The sequence below is a fragment of the Pteronotus mesoamericanus genome, unplaced genomic scaffold (genome assembly GCF_021234165.1).
Source record: "Pteronotus mesoamericanus isolate MK-2021 breed Mesoamerican mustached bat unplaced genomic scaffold, CSHL_Meso_final scaffold_137, whole genome shotgun sequence".
NCBI classification, from domain to species: Eukaryota; Metazoa; Chordata; class Mammalia; order Chiroptera; family Mormoopidae; genus Pteronotus; species Pteronotus mesoamericanus.
Window position 1 is genome coordinate 1,931,676 of NW_026555306.1, and position 18,267 is coordinate 1,949,942.

Genomic DNA, 18,267 nt, shown 5'->3' on the forward strand with positions numbered 1-18,267 from the left:
ACAAACTCTTATCTTCCTGTTAGAGGACTGCACCATTTGCTGCAAATCCTTTGACAAATTCATCTTAAATTTATTTGGGAATCAAGTCTTACTGAATTGACTTTATTCGAAGGATTAATAGAATTTTACCTCCCTGCAAGCTCAGAGAAAGGCACCTTGGCTACACACCCACAGTGATAGGGCCACTGATTGTTATTTTTCTCAGATGTTACCAAAGGGACCTTCGAAAAACACCTCTGGGTTGTGAATTGGGGAAGAGGTGTACTTAGCCTCTAACAAGATTTACACATATATCAAAAGATTTGAGAGAGCATCCAAAAGCATTTCTTTTGGAAATGCTCTATGAAGAAAAGGAGAAGGAAAACGGATTTTTTAGACAAGGAAAATTTTTTTCGTTTATTCTTGGTGAGTTTATGTTGTTTGCTCAAGATGTACAGCCAGGAAGAGACAGAACTGCCATTTAAACCCAAGGCTTTGGAACCTCAAGTCTGTTTTTAATTTCTATACTGTACATTTTTTAAGTCATAGAAAATATTTGTGTATATGGCTTGAGGAAGTCTTTTTCTATCAGGTTTAGAAGGTGGTTTAGGGCTTTATAGTTTATATTTTCATTATAAAAGGAATGCATGCCCATTATTGAGAGATTAGGAAATACAGAAGTTCAAGAAGGAAAGACTGCGCTAGCCAGGTAGCTCAGTTGGTTAGAGCATCGTCCCCATATCCCAAGGTTGCGGATTTGATCTCTGGTCAGGGCACATACAAGAATCAACCAATGAATGCATAAATAAGTGGAACAACAAATTGATTTTTTTCTCTGTTGTTTCCTTCTACTGTCTCTATAAAATCAATAAAAATAAGTAAATAAACAAAAAGGAAAGAGCAAAAGTCACTCATAATCTGAAGAACTTGAGATAACCACTGTTAACATTTTCAATGGATTTGTACATTGGTGCTATATTATGCACGGTATTTCTTAATGCTTTATTATGGAAATGCACAAACATATCATAGTGAAAATAGTGCAGTGAAACCTGCACCTTCAGCCATCAGTCATGTGCAGCCCTTGCCAACATTTTGTCATCTTCTTGCATCAATTCCCCTTCTCACACAAAATACTTTTTGACGGGATGGGGGCAAAGATGTTGATATAAATATATCTATATATATATATATATTTTTATTCCTCACCTGAGGATATTTTTTCATTGCTTTTGAGAGAGAGAGGAAGGGAGAGAGAAACATTAATGCTAGAGAGAAGCATCAATTGATTGCCTCCTGTATGTGACCAGACCAGGGATTGTGCACACGGAACCCACAACCTACATACGTTCCCTGATGAGAAATCAAACCTACAACCTTTCAGTTACAGGACGATGCTCCAACCAACTGAGCCATCCTGCCAAGTCAGGAGCTGTAATATTTTAAATCAAAATCAAATCCCAGTCATGGAGTGGGTAGAATTTAAAAAGTGTTAACATAAGTGATTATATAGAGAAAGCAAATGTTAATTTCAGGATTTTCTTTCGTGACAACGACAAGAATGGTAATTACATGAGAAAGCTAAGGAACACACAAACATTGATTTGGAGAGGAATAATTATGATTTAGTTTCTTTACTTGGAATTTGACTTGGCACAGTCTTCTAGATTTTGGTTTGTGATCTGTTTCTTCCTTAGGTTGCCCATTCTTTACAGTGTGCTTAGCACCCAGTGGGAGATAGAGAAATTCTTCAGAGATTGAGCTAGCGGTGCTAATAACTTGAAACAGGGAACTGCAGCTCAGTTAGAATTTATTCAGAATTCCTAAAATGGATTTAGGAAACAATAAAAGGGAATAATATAGACTTTGGCAATCCTTTATCACACTTTCTGTGGGATGCAGAATCAGATTTTTCATAGCATTCAAATTTGAATACAATTATTGATAATATCTTGATGATCTTAAGCAAACTTATTTAGAAAAAAACCATCCCTAATTTACGTGTGCTGTGTTTATCACCTGAGGATATATGGTAACTTTTATAGGGTGTTCGTGTGTTAAGCAGAGTTTCCAGTGCTTTAGTGTGTATCTGCTCATTTGTTCCTTTTATCAACCCAGTTATCATCATTTCACAAATGAAGAAAAAACGGAGAGATTTCACAGAATAAATGGTAGAATTAGTACTTTAATCTCAGCAACCTGGTCCCATGTGTGTGGTCATGGTTATCACACATTGTTGTTATTAGTCTGAGAGGCAAAAACCCACAAGGAGTCTCACTGGAGCATGTAGTATTTAAGCTATGGGTGAAGACTATGACCTGGAAGTGAATAGAGCAGCAAGATATGACAAAAGGAACAGCAGATGCAGGAGGCTTTTTGTCGGAGTACAAGTGATTCACTACAGCTGGACATGTAAAGTAGAAAGTGACTTTGAAGAGAGAACCAGCATATGGGAGATTTCTGTTTGTGTGACTTACTAAAACATTCATATCTTCCCTTAAGGGACTGGATATACATGTAGGTGAAAATAATTGAGTTTCCATGTTAGGATATATTTTTCTGTCACCAGGAAGGAAAAAATGAGTGAAATTAAACATTCTTTTTATGTTGATTAAATGAGATGTAGTGATTAGCACTCAGACTCTGGTCATCAAATGCCAGATTTTGAAACCTGACTCTAGCACTGACTTTGTTACACCAGCAAATTACTTCACCTCTCTCTGCCTTTCGCTCCTGATTGTGAAACAGAGAAAACAAAAATATTTACCTAAAAAAAAAGCCCAACAGTTTTTTAGGTGAAGTGCCTAAAGAGCTTGGAAGAGTCGCTGGTACACACTATGTGCTTCATAGGAGATAGTTGTGTATAACAGAATAAGGAATGCACGTTCAGTAAATGAGAAATGCAAATATATATTGTGATGGATATAATAATACTCTGTACAGTCACCATGCTTAAACATCTAGTTAACAATAATCTTTCAAATGCGTTCATCTTTCAAATTTGTAAATTACCGCCGGCGGATGCTGAGAGGCAGAGGGCGGAAGCCCTGCTTCCCCGCTTACCAAGCAGCACTGCTACGTCCATCGGTACAATATATGGCGAGTTGTTCATTATCTCTGCGCTCTACTTGCCTCTTTAAAATAGCGGGAGAGACAGAAACTACTGCGGAGGGGTGTGATCAGAATTAATGGCCCTTATTGCTTGGAAAAGTTGATCATACAAGTCTGTGATGAAGCTTGCCTTTTCACCTAAGAATATGTTTAGTTGTCCTCAACAGTCAGGTTGTTCTGAATTATTTGACTGTGCTATTAACAAAAGTGGGAAATGTATAATGTATTCTGCCTCCATCGCATTTTTTTGTCTTTCATTCTTTTTATATCTAAAATGTGTTTAAAACAGCAAAATAGAGGCTGTCATTTTTTTCCTTTTTCTGGTGGTAGTGAGTATAATTCTACCAGTAAAGCATCATGTGATCTGTTTCTTACAAGACTGACTCTTCAAATATTTACTATTATGTTTTTCTTTATTTTTATGGAGCGAGAGAGGAACACTGATTTGTCGTTCCACTTACTAATGCACTCCTTGGTTGATTCTTGCATTTGCCCTGACCAGGGATGGGACCCACAACCTTGACGTATTCGGACAAAGCTCTAACCAACTGAACAACGGGGCCAAAGGCTGCTATCGCTTTATTTGTCAATGAGAAAAAGCTAAACTCTACTGGCATCAGAGAACTGCTTGAGACCAGCAAAATGGCAGGAAGCCATTAAAGGGATTTATGGAAGTTGTAGGCTGGGAACTCCGAGAGTTTGGTGATTTTTTTTTTCTTTTCTTTTTTTTTTTTTTAATAGTTCTAACAGAGTAGCTTGAGTTTTCCTCCTCTTGGGGTTCTGGGAAACATATTACTCAACTCTGTCCGGAAACAAGGGACCTTTGGGAAGCGTAGTTCCGGAGCGCCCTGTAAGCCGAGGCACTTCCGCCCCGCAAAACGGAGGCTACGATCATGCTTTCGGTCCGGGAGATGAGTCAGTCCTGGACCCCCAAGACCCCTCCGAGCCTTGTCGCCTTGAGCGTGGGGCTAGTCGCTGCCTAGGCGGCTGCCTTGGGATGGAGGAGTCGCGGCCGCCGGCGGAGGCTCAGAAGCGGAGGGCGGAAGCCCTGCTTCCCCGCGTACCAAGCAGCACTGCTACGTCCATCGGTACAATATATGGCGAGTTGTTCATTGTCTCTGCGCTCTACTTTCCTTTTTTAAATATCGGGAAAGACAGCAACTACTGCGGAGGGGTGTGATCAGAATTATACGAGACTATACATGTCCAAAGCTTAGGACGTTGGTGGCACTTGATAACAGCTACAGTTAATGTTCTCCCCAGTGCAGAGGGAGAGGTGGTCGGCGCTGCAGGAGCGAGTCCTAGCCTTGCTGTCATCCTCCCGGACTTGAGCTCTTCCCGAACTTGACTAAGTTTTCATCTCTTTTTAAGGAAGGTCTGAGTCACCCCATGCTGGTGCCTGGGGACGTCCTCTGCAGCTTGTTCGGGAGACGGACGTAATCGCACTGTTCCGCAGCATCCTTTTCTTCACAGCCCCTGAATTCGGCTCGGGCAGGAAGGAGGGACTTCGTGGCCCCTCACAGCATAGCGCCAGGTACAGACTCAGGGACTTCCTGGTCTGGCACCTCTGTTCTCAGTTAAGCAGGTTTCCTTCGCTGAGTAAATTACAACTAGGAAAATGTTAAAATATTTGTTGAATAAACCTGAGAATGCTTCATTTGCTTCTTAATATGTATGTGTGTATTGCTACCACATACACATTTTAAATATATATGTAAAATTTTTTATCTTTACATTTTTTTGCTCTTCAGTTTATTTCCCTTTATTTGCCCTCAACTGTTTTATTTTTTTTAAGGTTTTATTTATTTATTTTCAAGAGAGAGAGGAAGGTAGGGAGAAAGAGAGGGAGAGAAACATCTATTGGTTGCTTCTCGCGCGCCCCCATCTGGGGACCCGGCCCTCAACCCAGCACTTGCCCTGAACCGCGATCCAACCTGCGACCCTTTGGTTTGAGGGCCGGCGTTCAATCCACTGAGCCACACCAATCAGGGCTCAGTTGGTTTTGAAATTATATGGGCTTAGTTGGGTTTTTTTTTATTTTATTTATTGATTATTGATTTTTAGAGAGAGAGGGGGTGAGAGAAATGTTGATTTTTGTTCCACCCATTCATGCACTCATTTGGTTGATTCTTGTATGTGTCTTGACGAGGGATCGAATCTCCAACCTTGGCGCACTGGGACGATGAGCAACCAACTGAACTACGTGGCCGGGGCACTATTTTTTTTTTCTTAATTTTTAAAAATGATTATCTCTTTCAACAAACACCGAATTTAATTAACACGTATTTTTGTTCTGAAAAATATAGAGATGAAAGTGTACTTAAAACTTGATAATGCCTACCCACTACCACCTTTTTAAACTTTAAGCTAGATTATAAAGGTCGTAGATATATTTTTTAATTATAACCACCTTTAAATTTGTCTAATTGTTCTTGGATATTTCCTAAAAAGATATCACCAAACATACTTACAAATGTTTGCTTACCATTGCATTTTTCAGAGTTCATTTTGTCAGAAATTTTCTTCATTTATGTTCGGCTAAAATATCATTGTCCCTCATGTAAATAATCATTTAGTTGAGCATAGAATTTAAGGTCGACAGTTATTTTCTACATTTTGGACACATTATTCAGTTGTCTTAGATCTTCATTCTGTTTCCCTAGTTCAGTCCAATTGTCATTTCTATTAGGTAAACTGTATTTTTGCTGTGGGAGCTTTAAGGACTCTTGTTGTTGTTTTTAGGCTTATTTGTTTATTTAGTCCTTTGCATTCCTGAGTTTCACTATAATTGTTTAGGAGTATATTTACTTTTATTTATGCTATTTAGAATTTTTATTTATGAGCTCTGCAAATTATCTCTTGAAATAAGACCTTTGTCATTTCTTTCCATTGTCTTCTCACACTCCTATTAGACAAAGGTTAGGACCTCTCATTCTGTCTTCCATGTTTCTTGAATTTTCTTTTGTATCTTTCTCTTTGCTATGTGTTTTTCTTCATCTCCATGCATAAAGGATAGAAGGCTTTTTACCAATAAGCCTTTTCTGGCTTCATGAAGTAAATGGACCCAAAATGACACTTTTTAGAAAACAAATACCAGTCATCAGTAAAATGTTACTAGCTGGGCAACAAATTGTTAGGAAAGACAACATTTTAAGTAAGAATTAGAGCTTTTGAAGATTAAAGGTGACTTTCATAGGAGAGCAATAATAAATGAAGTCCAGACCTTCCAGGTCTTTTTAGTTGTTTCTGTTGGAAAGGACATTTGCAAAAATAGGCGGTCCTCAACTTATAATGGTTCTACTTAGGGTTTTTCGACTTCACAATCGTACAAAAACGATATGCATTCAGTATCTTTTCCTAGGCTACCATTATGATGCTGGGCAGCAGGAACAAGATAAAACTCCCAGTCAGCTGCGTTGCCACCACTTTTTGGACATTGTGTTTCTTGTTTTCACATCCTGACATGTCTATAAAATGTGCATCTGTGTCTCCTGGTTTTGGTCAGAGGAAAGAGAAGGCGGCAATTATTCTTGAGGTGAAACTCAAGATAATTGCCCAGCTGTAGGCTAATGTAACTGTTCTGGGAACACTTAAGATCAGCTAGGCTAAGTAAGCTATGATGTTCAGTACATTAGGTATGCTAACTGCATATTTGACGTATGATATTTCCAAGTAGACAGTGGGTTTATTAGGAAAATATCTGCAACATAAGTCAAAGAGCATCTCTACTGTTTGTGATGCAAAGTGATATCAGCTTTTTTTCTGTAGCTACAAGAAAAAAGCGTTCCTGGTTCTTAGAACTTTCCTTCGGCTTATTTAGTCCTTAGAACACCTGTATGAGGTGGGTATGATTTACGAGTCTTACCCTATCATTGTACAGATGACCGAAGTGAGGGGCAGAGAGGTTTTGCTTTTGTTAACACCCCTGCTGTTACACAGATGGCAAATGTCATTTCCAGGATTTAAACCTAGGCCCCTGATTCCAGAGCCCACTTTTTTTTTTTTTAACCCTTGAGTTGTTACAGCACTTCTTTTACTAACCCCAGGATCAGAAATCCTTATAGTAGGAGACGTGTGTTTGGTCGCACAGGTTGTCCTTGGCTGACAAACCCGTTAGTAGCGGTCATCTCTTCCATGCTCTGCTTATCAAGCTGTATGTGGCTGCATGTGCCTGGAAGTAGGAGTGCTCCTGTGTAATTTCTGCAAAGGTCCACAGGGGCTCGCGGCAGCTCCGGCTTGGGTCTCATGGCTTCTTTGTCCTCCCCCAGCTATGCCTTCTCAGGACTCTGACCTTCCCCAGAAGGAGCAGCTGGAGAAAACGGTCAAGTTTCAGGTAAATAAGCCATCCCTTTCTGTCTCCTAAGATGTGATTTTATTTCTCAAAGATTAGGCACATCGTTTTTTTTCTTCCTCAGAAAATTTAATGGAAAACAGCAGACCAGAGTGCGTGTGGTGTGCCAGACTATGTGTGTGTTTTATTTTATCTTCTTTATTATTTCACAAAACAATCTTTGGGGAAAAAAATAGAAATCTGAAATAGATAAAAATAATTTCCAGTATTACTACTCTGTTTACAAAGTAGCTGTTTTCACTTTCCCATATCCCTTTCTCACATGCATTCACAATTATACATTTGCAATAGCAGAACTGAAGGAATATGTATTAGAGAAATGTTTAATATCAACAATTTTTTAAATTTTTATATTTTTTAAAGATTTTATTTATTTATTTTTAGAGAGAAGGAGGGAGGGAGATAGGAAGAGAAACATCAATGTGTGACTGCATCTTGCACGCCCCCTGCTGGGGATCTGGCCTGCAACCCAGGCATGGGCCCTACACTGGGAATCGAACCGGTGACCCTTTGGTTGGTAGGCTGGTGCTCAATCCACTGAGCCACACCAGCCAGGGCTAATAACAACAATTCTTACTAAGATTAGTAAGATAAAGAAAAACTCCAAGGGAATATGAGTAAAAAAAAGTGAATAGGCGTGTCACAAAAAAGAAAGTAAATTTATGAAGAAAATAATGATCATGAATAACTGTGTGCAAATGTTAATAAAAACTCTATATCATTTCGGTTGTTGAAGATTTTTTTTTTAAAAGGCGTCATGTCCTGTTTGGCCAGAGTCTGGCGAGTCAGGGGATATTTGTACTCTCACATGAAAGGTGAATTGGGAAAACCTTTTGAGAGGGAAATCTGCCATTCTGCTTTCAAATTTTTTAAGTTCATATTCTATGACTTTGCAGTGGCTACTTCTTAGCTAAGATCTCTGTAAAAAGATTTTTGAAGCATTGATTATAAGTAAAAATCCATAATTAAGTATATATTTGTATTGATTAAAGATAAATCATCAGTTCTTAGGAATACTGTGAAGTCACAAAATGTAATGAAAGAGATTATAATGATACCAATTGTTGAAATTTATTGAGCATTTGTTATGTGCCAGGCACCATTTAAACCACTTTACATATATTCACTCATCCAATCCTTTCAAACACCTTGCAATTCAGACACCACTGTAGGGAAGAGGAAGCAGAGATTGTTAGAGGTTAGGGAATTTGCCCGACATAAAAACCTTGTCATTTGGACTCAGCCTGTGCCTTCACCAGGTGTGAACGCCACAGTGGGTGGATATGGCACGTGCCTTGAAGAAGCAGAGGAAGAGCTATAGACAGCCCTGGAGGGTTCTGAAGGCCTGTGAACTTTGCAAATGTAAAGAACAGTGAGAGAGCCCAAGCTTTGTGGGGAGGCAGGGAAGAGATAATGAGAGAGGGACAACTGTTGGGATTAAAAGTCCCTCTACCCCTGGAACAATTTTTTTTAACATTTCTCTAATTGTTGACACTAGTACAGATGTTCCCCCACTTTGCTCACCTCCACCCAGCCTCCCTTCTTGAAGGCCCCCCTGCCTTAACCACACTGTTCTCTATATCTAGGAGTTACGCATATATGTTCTTTGGCTAATATCTTCATCTTTTCCAGTCCTTCCAACTTCCTCCCCTCTGAAATCTGTCAGTCTGTTTCATGTATCCATGCCTCTGTTTCTGTTTTGTTCATTGGTTTATTTTGTTCATTAAATTCCACATATAAGTGAGATCATACGGTATTTATCTTTCTCTGACTGGTTTCTTTCATTTAGCGTAATAATTGCCAGGTCTATCCATGCTGTCGCAAATGTAGGAGTTCTGTCCCCCGCCCCTGTCTTTTTTTTTTTTTTTTTTTTACAGCTGTGTAGTATTCCATTGTGTAAATGTATCACAGCTTTTTTATCCACTCATCTACTGATGGGCACTTGGGCTTTTTCCAGATCTTGGCTATTATGAACATAGAGGTACATATATGTTGGGATTCTTAGGATGTATTCCCAGAAGTGGGATCACTGGCTCAAAAGGCAGTTCCATTTTTAATTTTTTGAGGAAACACCGCACTGTTTTCCACAGTGGCTGCACCAGTCTGCATTCCTGCAACAGTGCATGAGGGTTCCCTTTTCTCCACATCCTCGCCAGCACTTGTTGTTTGTTGATTTATTAATGGTGTCCATTCTGGCAGGTGTGACAAATGGGACTACATAAAACTAAAAAGCTTCTGCACAGCAAAAGAAACGATCAACAAAATGAAAAGGGAACTCACTCTTGGAAAACATATTTTCGAATGATACATCTGATAAGGGATTAACCTCCAAAATACATAAAGAACTTACACAACTTGCCCCGGCTGGTGTGGCTCAGTGGATTGAGCGCTGGCCTGCAATCTGAAAGGCTGCTGGTTAGATTCCCAGTTGGCACATGCCTGGGTTGTGGGCCAGGTCCCCAGATAGGGTGTGCGAGAGGCAACTGATGGATTTTTTTTGCCCTCTCTTTCTTCCTCCCTTCCCTTCTCTCTAAAATAAATAAATAAATAAAATCTTAAAGAAAGGAAAAAAAGAACTTATACAACCCAACACCAGGAAGACAAACAATTTAATTAAAAAATTGGCAGAGGACCTGAATAGACACTTCTCCAGAGGATGTACAGGTAGCCAAGAGATATATGAAAACATGCTCAATGTCATTAATCATCAGAGAAATGCAAAACTAAAACTACAGTGAGGTATTACTTCACACCTGCCAGAATGTGACAGTCTTTTTTTAGTAATCCTCTTTAACTTCTTGATGCTACTCTTCTTCCAGTGGACCTTTGTGGCAAGATTGGAGTTACATGTGTTTTGTGTTATAGGAGGTGGTGACGTTCAAGGACGTGGCTGTGGTCTTCACCGAGGAGGAGCTGAGGCTGCTGGACTCCGTCCAGAGGAAGCTGTACCGAGACGTGATGCTGGAGAACTTCCGGAACCTGGTCTCAGTGGGTGAGGACAGGCATCCTCTGGCACTGAACCTCAACCCCTTTGAGAATCTCTCTGTCCTCAGCTGTTCTAAATGTTGGTACCTTTTGTTGGTAGCAAACTAAGTGTTGGAAATAGTTCCCTGACCTTGAAGACACTTTTTGTAACCCCTGGGACTATAGACAAAGGTTTGCTGGTCTTTCTCTCAGGGAAAATTCTGCCCAAGGGTGATTTTGCCACCTCCTGCCAAAGGACATCTGTCAATGTCTGGAGGCAGTTTTGATGGTCACAACTGGGGGAGGGGTTCTATCAGCAGGTAGGGCTAGCAGTGCCGCTAAACATTCTTCAGTGCACAGGACAGTCCTTGCAACGGTCTAAAATGTTAGCAGTGCATGGTTGAGGAACCCTGTTTTAAATGAATTATAAATGAGCAGCTCAGCTTCTATACTTTGTCTCTCAAATTATGTTTGTGACCCATTTGATGGGTCATGGAATCAATTTAGTACCTTGCAGAGGGGTGGACAAAGGTAGGTTGCTAAGTTGTGAGTGACATTCTTTTGAGCTAAAAAAGCTGCTGTAATAATCATAGCCTGCATGTCTCTTTCCATATGAACAGCTACAAGCCTGCTTTTGCCCCCCACCCCTGTACTGGCGTACCTTTTTTCCATAAAATAGTTTCTGTCCGTATTCTATTTTATCCTATCGGCGTTCCTTATCAAGCCCTTCCTGCTCACACTGCAGCCCAAATTGCGACCGTTTGCAGTGAGAGGTGTGAGAGTGTGGGAGATGCGATGCAAACAGGCGTTGGCCAAGTCTCATTTTACCTAAATACAGATGTGAACTAGGTCACGACCTAAATTTATTTCTCATTACAGTTCATGATCAAAAAGATCTTAAAATACCACTTTTCGGGTTCCGAGGAGTATAGAATTTGAACAAATATATTTTAGTTCTGTGCACATCTCATATATATATATATATATATATATACCTGCCTTTTCATAGGACATCTTTTCTTCCAACCAGGTATGGCAACCCAGTTGGAGGCAGAAGAAAACCTCTGGATGATGGAAAGAGAAACCCAAAGAAACGGGACTTCTGGTGAGAGCCACGTGGCTTTTTTCCGGTTCTAGCGAGTCTACTGTTCGCCTCGTCCCTGATTACCATTCTTATCCCAGGGCTGGCACCTCCGGCCTGGGCTGTGAAATGCGCTTCCATACCGGCCTTGATGCTTTGTTCTCTTGCGCCCCCACCATCTAGTCCCCACAGAGCAATTCTATGGAAAGCCAGTAAGGACACGCCATTCCTTTGCTCAGAACCCTGTGAAGACTTCCCATCTCACTCTGAGTCCTTACAGAGGACACCAGACCCTCCCTGATCTGGCCTCCTCTCCAAGGTCCTATTTGATCGCCTCTCTTTTCCTGCTGGCTTAGACGGCCCCCACCATCCTGGCCCCCTTCGAGTATCCACTTCCGTTTCCTGGGCTTTGCCTAGCTTTCTTCTGCCTCAATACAAAGGCTCTCAGCCACTTCTTTACTCAGGGCTTTGCTCAGATTTCGTCTCATCAGATAGGCCATCTGATGCCCTATTTAAGATAGCATCTCTCTACTCTTCATCCTCTTGCCCTGCCTTATTTTGTGTCTAAGCTGTTTCCCTCCTGACCTAAGAGTGTTGTGTTGGGTTTTTTGTTGTTGGTTTTTTTTTTCAGATTTTATTTATGTGTTTTTAGAGAGGGGAAGGGAGGGAGAGAAGGGGAGAAACACTGATTGATTGTCTCTTGCACACCTCCAGCTGGGGACCTGGCTCACAACCCACGCATGTGCCCTCACTGAGAATTGAACTGGTGACCTTTTGGTTCACAGGCTGGAGTGCAATCCATTGAGCCACACCAGCCAGGGCTAGAAGCATATTTTTATTTACTTGTTCATCATCTATCTCCCCATGAAAGTAGGAATTGGGGCGTTTTATTTACTGTGTCTACTGAAAGCCTCCGGTGGGCCTTCTGCATAGTAGGTGTTCAGTACCTAGTTGTCAAATGAATGAATTATTTAAAGAATTTCCATTCTTTTTGGGAGAAGTGAGGAAGCTGTCCTCACAGCTTCAGCTTCCGGTCTGTGAAGGAGGCCTCATCCATGTCCCCTGCGAGCCCTTTACTTTTCCACCAGCCCTCTCACTTTTTCACTTTTCACTTCACTTTTTGACATCCTTTCCTTTCTCTTCCCTTCATTCCTTTTTCTTTAATTTGCATATTTGTCAGTTCTGCTGAAATTTAAAAATTCCTAGGAAATATAAATTTATATACTCGTCCTGGGTTGAAAAACGAAACGGAGAGGCTTGTCTGCAAACACGATAGCTTGGGCCCTGAGTGCTGCAAGCAATTGACAGCCACCACGCGCCTCCTTTTGTCCATTTCCCCTTTTATGCCTACATGTCGCCTCATGTTTCATGCACTCAGGAATGACAGATACTCCACTTTACCGGGTCTCATTTTCATATAGGAACTGAACCTTAGGAATGATGATCCTATGTATTGTCTCTTTTTAGTTTTGCATAATAGACCAAGTCTCTCTTTTAACAAATCTTTTAGCATTTTGTCACTTTTTCTCAAAGATTTTTTCGACATCTTTGATATCAACATGTTTTAGGATTTTGCAGCCATGCTCCATGTGCAAATATTGTACTATTCCAAAATACCCTCTAGGTTTAGAGCACACTAATGTGATGAATGGATTATTTTGGAACATTTCTTCCAAGTGAATATCTAACATAATTCTAATTTCTTAGACATTTTAAAGATGTAAAGATTCATAGTTGTTAACCTTACAGCAGTGATTTTCAACCAGTGTTCTGCAAGAATTGTTAAAACATGCAATACCTTACTATTTAGTCAGGGGCACTGACCTGTTTTCCCTTAGGTTGTCAGACAAAAAAATGACAACATCCAACACAATAGCCATCTGGTGTGAATGAATCAAAATTATACTTGTATTTTTTTGTCAGATTGGCAAAGAAATAACATTTTTTGGTGTGCCAAATAATTTTAAAGTGATTACGTGTATCATGAGATTTGTTGAAAGTTGCTGCCTTAGAAGATAAAAGCTGTTCACAGTTATCAGAGTGTATAACTAAACTATCAAAATTATCAGTGCTGATATGCTGGGCATTACAGTTCATCAATGTCAGAGTTCACTCAACAATTTCAAGTTGGCTACTTATGAGGAAAACTGCCTCACACATACAGCCAACTGCCCACCTAATCACCTTCCCCTCTCTCATATTTAAACAATCATCTAACCTATCTGTGGTAGTTGTTTATAGTTTCAAAGTGGTTATTTCAGAAGTCAAAAGGCACTGACATACCTGTGGAGAATCCTGATTAGGAAAGAAAATGATTAGATTTAAAATAAATTTACCAGTCCAAATAGGAGCGTAATGGCTGATCACGGGTGATGTGAGAAGCCTTTTACTTGGAGTGAGGCTAAGGGCACTGTCCTCCACGAGACTTCAGATACCAGCGGGCACTTCCAGGGCCACCCTCATTTGTGAGTAGCTGGCTACAAATCTGTGACAATTCACTAGAATGACCAAACTCAGAAAAACTGCTGTACTTACAGTTTTGTTATAGCAAAAAGGACACACATCAGAACCTGCAAAAGGGATCAATGCATAGGGTACAGTCTGGGAGAGTTCCCTCCCGCCAGGATCTCAGGACACTTGTGATTACTTTTTTGGCCTCTTCAGATAATTCAGGATAACCTCTCCATTGCAAGAGCCTTAATTTAATCAAAGCTTTTTGCTAAGATATTAACATGTCCCCAGGTTCTAGGGATTAGGGTGTGGATATTTTTGAGGGCCAGTTAGCCTATCCATAGCCAGAACTGTGTATATACCTGTTGAGATCTTTTCAGCTTGTGTTATTAGACTCTGACTTTCCATTTAAGTAAATTGATCTTTAAGGACTTAGTTATGACCCTCAATGAGAAATATTTTATATCTTGACTCAGAATAAATAGGTAGGTATAAAGTTACATGTATGTCTATAGCTGAAACATGCATTTCATATAGGTTTACTGTTTCTGCTTGTGATACACTTCTCATGTTTTTATTTCTTTTTTAAAATATTTGTCACAGTTATGGAACTGGTTTCAGAGTTCACTCATATGTTCCAGAAATCTGAAAAATTCTGTTGCCTTGAGGACAAAGCAGTAAAGAAAACTGCATGTTTTCCATGTAACTTACATTTGAGTGGGTCTAAGAAGACAAGAAAAAATTAGGAAGTATGTAATAAATCAGATAAGTGCTGTGAGGCAAAATAAAGCAGGAAAGACAAATGGGAAGAATCAAAGGTGTATGCGGGTGGGGAGGAATTATATTGGGTGATAAGGAAGACCTTATCCAATTGAGTGGCATTTGAGTAGAGACCTGAAGGGAGTGAGAAAAAGCAAGGAACAACTCAGAGAGAGAGCTGTTCAAGCAGAATAGACCTCTTCCCTCCCTCCCTCTTCAGGGTTGCCTTTGAGAGATTGCACTGTGCTGTTTCTTCTCCCAAGTTCTTCCTCAGTTCTGTAAGATGATTTTCCCTTTTCTGCTTCTTTTTACAGAGACCTGATTGCCTTTTCCAGGTTTAGAATAATGAATAATATTTCAGCCATTTTCTAAATTCACCCTTGGAAGAGAATTCCGACCAGGACTTAAATTCTATTTTACACTTACAGCCTGAGCTGTTGTAACCTAATAAGGTAGAATCTCACTGGTCATGAGAATAGCGTGGACAAGGAGGAATGGGGATTGTCCTTGTTGCCCCGCAGCCATCTCATTTCAGGCTTCAGCTCTCGTGTTAAATATTAGACTTACTGTTCTGAACCCTTAGTGGTTAAGAGCCTGATCACTCTATTCTTTGCTTCTATGTGCATGGAAACGCAAAAAAAAAAAAAAAGGATAAATGATCCTTCCCTGGGTTTATTAAGGCCTTATTCTAAGTGTGAAATCCTGACATTTCTGAACAAAGCATTCACTTGTCCTCATCTCTGAATATTGCTGTTTCTTATAGGCAGCAAGAATCAAAATGAGGTGGAGCCTCTTCAAAAAGTTGCATTAAAGTACCTTTCACACGAAGAGCTATCCTGTTGGCAAATCTGGAAACAGGTCGCAAATGATTTAACCAGGTGTCTTCAGAGGAAGAATTCCTGGTTCATACAAGGCGATTCTGATCGGGTTTCTGAAAGTGAGAACGATGTAGTGAATTATAAAGGAGATAGCTCCTGTTATGCTGAAAATCAAGAGGTCTTCAATTTCGAGAGTTCTCGTGCGAATACGTACCTGAGTAAGTCACAGAATCAGAGCAGAGGTGAGCAAATTCATGTGAAAAATAACCTGCATGTCTGTGAAGCCTTCATGAAGAAATCACCTCTTAGTGATCGTATTAAAGTTGACATGAAACAGAAACCCCACAAACCTAATGTCTGTGGGAAAAGCATGAGCGCTGGCCTCACTCAGCATTTACCCTGCAGAGAGGAACTCCATCCATGTAGTGAGCGTGGAAAAGGCTTCCGTTATAGCTCAGTGCTTTCAAGTCAGCAGAATGTCTGCCCAGGAAGGAAGTGCTCCAGTCAGAACTCCCCTCTGCAGACTCATCAGAGGAACCACCCAGAAGAGGAACTCGCTCAGTATCATGACTCCGAAGATTGTTTTCGTGAGAGCTCTTTCCATTCTCAGCCTGATCATGCAGGAGAGAAGTCCCACAGGTGCAACAGCTGTGGCAAGGGATTCAGTAGCAGCACAGGTCTTACCATTCATTACAGAACTCACACTGGAGAGAAACCTTACAAATGTGAGGAGTGTGGTAAATGCTTCAGTCAGAGTTCAAACTTTCAGTGCCATCAAAGAGTACACACTGAAGAAAAGCCTTACAAATGTGAAGAGTGTGGTAAGGGCTTTGGTTGGAGTGTAAATCTTCGTGTTCATCAGAGGGTCCACAGGGGTGAGAAACCCTATAAATGTGAGGAGTGTGGGAAGGGCTTCACTCAGGCTGCCCATTATCACATCCATCAGAGGGTCCACACTGGGGAGAAACCTTATAAATGTGATGTCTGTGGTAAGGGCTTCAGTCACAATTCACCATTAATATGCCATCGGAGGGTTCACACTGGAGAGAAACCATACAAATGTGAGGCATGTGGGAAAGGCTTTACTCGTAACACAGATCTTCACATCCATTTCCGAGTTCACACAGGAGAGAAACCCTACAAATGTAAGGAGTGTGGGAAGGGCTTCAGTCAGGCTTCAAACCTTCAAGTTCATCAGAACGTCCACACTGGGGAGAAACGATTCACATGTGAAACATGTGGGAAGGGCTTCAGTCAGTCTTCAAAGCTTCAGACCCACCAGAGAGTCCACACTGGAGATAAGCCCTACAAATGTGATGTATGTGGTAAGGACTTCAGTTACAGTTCCAATCTTAAACTGCACCAAGTAATCCACACTGGAGAAAAACCATACAAATGTGAGGAGTGTGGAAAGGGCTTCAGTTGGAGATCAAATCTTCATGCTCATCAGAGAGTCCACTCAGGAGAGAAACCCTATAAATGTGAGGAGTGTGATAAGAGCTTCAGTCAGGCCATAGACTTCCGGGTTCATCAGAGAGTCCACACTGGAGAGAAACCATACAGATGTGGTGTATGTGGTAAGGGCTTTAGTCAGTCCTCTGGTCTTCAGTCCCATCGGAGAGTCCACACTGGGGAGAAGCCATACAAATGTGATGTCTGTGGAAAGGGCTTTAGGTACAGTTCACAGTTTATATACCATCAGAGGGGCCACACTGGAGAAAAACCTTACAAATGTGAGGAATGTGGGAAAGGCTTTGGTAGGAGCTTGAATCTTCGCCATCATCAGAGGGTCCATACAGGAGAGAAACCCCATAAGTGTGAGGAGTGTGGTAAGGCCTTTAGTCTGCCCTCAAATCTTAGAGTCCATCTGAGCGTTCACATTAGGGAAAAACTATTTAAATGTGAGGAGTGTGGGAAGGGCTTCAGTCAGAGTTCACGTCTTCAGGCCCATCAGAGAGTTCACACCGGAGAAAAACCATACAAATGTAACGTATGTGGTAAGGACTTCAGTCACCGTTCTCGTCTTACATGCCATCAGAAAATCCACACTGGTAAGGATCTTTAAGAATGAGAAATGTGTTAATGGCTTCATTCAAGTTGTACATCTAGTTCTTGGAGAGCCCATGCTAGTGATAAACACTATGAAGTATTGAGAGTAGAAAGGGGTTTCTTAAGGAATATCCTAACACTTCCATGAAAATGATGACTGGAATCAGAGTAACAAGAGTAGGACTTGTATTCAGGGAAGAAATAGGGTGTAATCCTCTTGGTAGGATCCAACTGATATAAATGATTTTTCATAGTATATTCCAAAAGAGAATGTGTAAAAAGGATATTTGCCATATACTAGCTAGTTTGTGGGGGGGAGGGTTAGGGAAGGTTTTGGATTTTTCCCCCATTAACTTCCATTTTATATGTATTTGCAGTGACCATTATTTTTACTAAAGCTGAAAAGCTGTGAAAAATTAAATGAATGAAATAAAGTAACTAAAAATTTCCTCTACCCAAGAACTCATAATATGATTGCCTTATTTCATGTGGTATATTGGATTAAAATTAAGGAATATATCCCCAGAGGTGAATCTTTGTTCTTCAGAAGTAAATTTTTGTCTGCTGCAGATGTATATGAAAGGAGATGTGGCCCTGGCTGGCGTGGCTCAGTGGATTGAGTGCCAGCCTGCCAACCGAAAGGTCGCCAGTTCAATTCCAAAACAGGGCAAATGCCTGGGTTGTGGACCAGGTCCCCAGTTGTG

The 18,267-nt window shown here is 40.7% G+C and overlaps 1 protein-coding gene across 1 annotated transcript; it reads left to right on the forward strand.

The window, feature by feature from the left end:
- Window positions 1-3,895: 3,895 nt before the first annotated feature.
- ZNF227 (zinc finger protein 227) lies at window positions 3,896-17,596 on the forward strand. The gene is made up of 5 exons (XM_054588445.1): window positions 3,896-4,178; window positions 7,359-7,423; window positions 10,307-10,433; window positions 11,436-11,510; window positions 15,460-17,596. Exons 1-5 carry the CDS (start codon window positions 4,088-4,090, stop codon window positions 17,577-17,579), a joined length of 2,478 nt encoding a protein of 825 aa, XP_054444420.1. The 5' UTR covers window positions 3,896-4,087; the 3' UTR covers window positions 17,580-17,596.
- The last annotated feature ends 671 nt before the right edge of the window (window positions 17,597-18,267 follow it).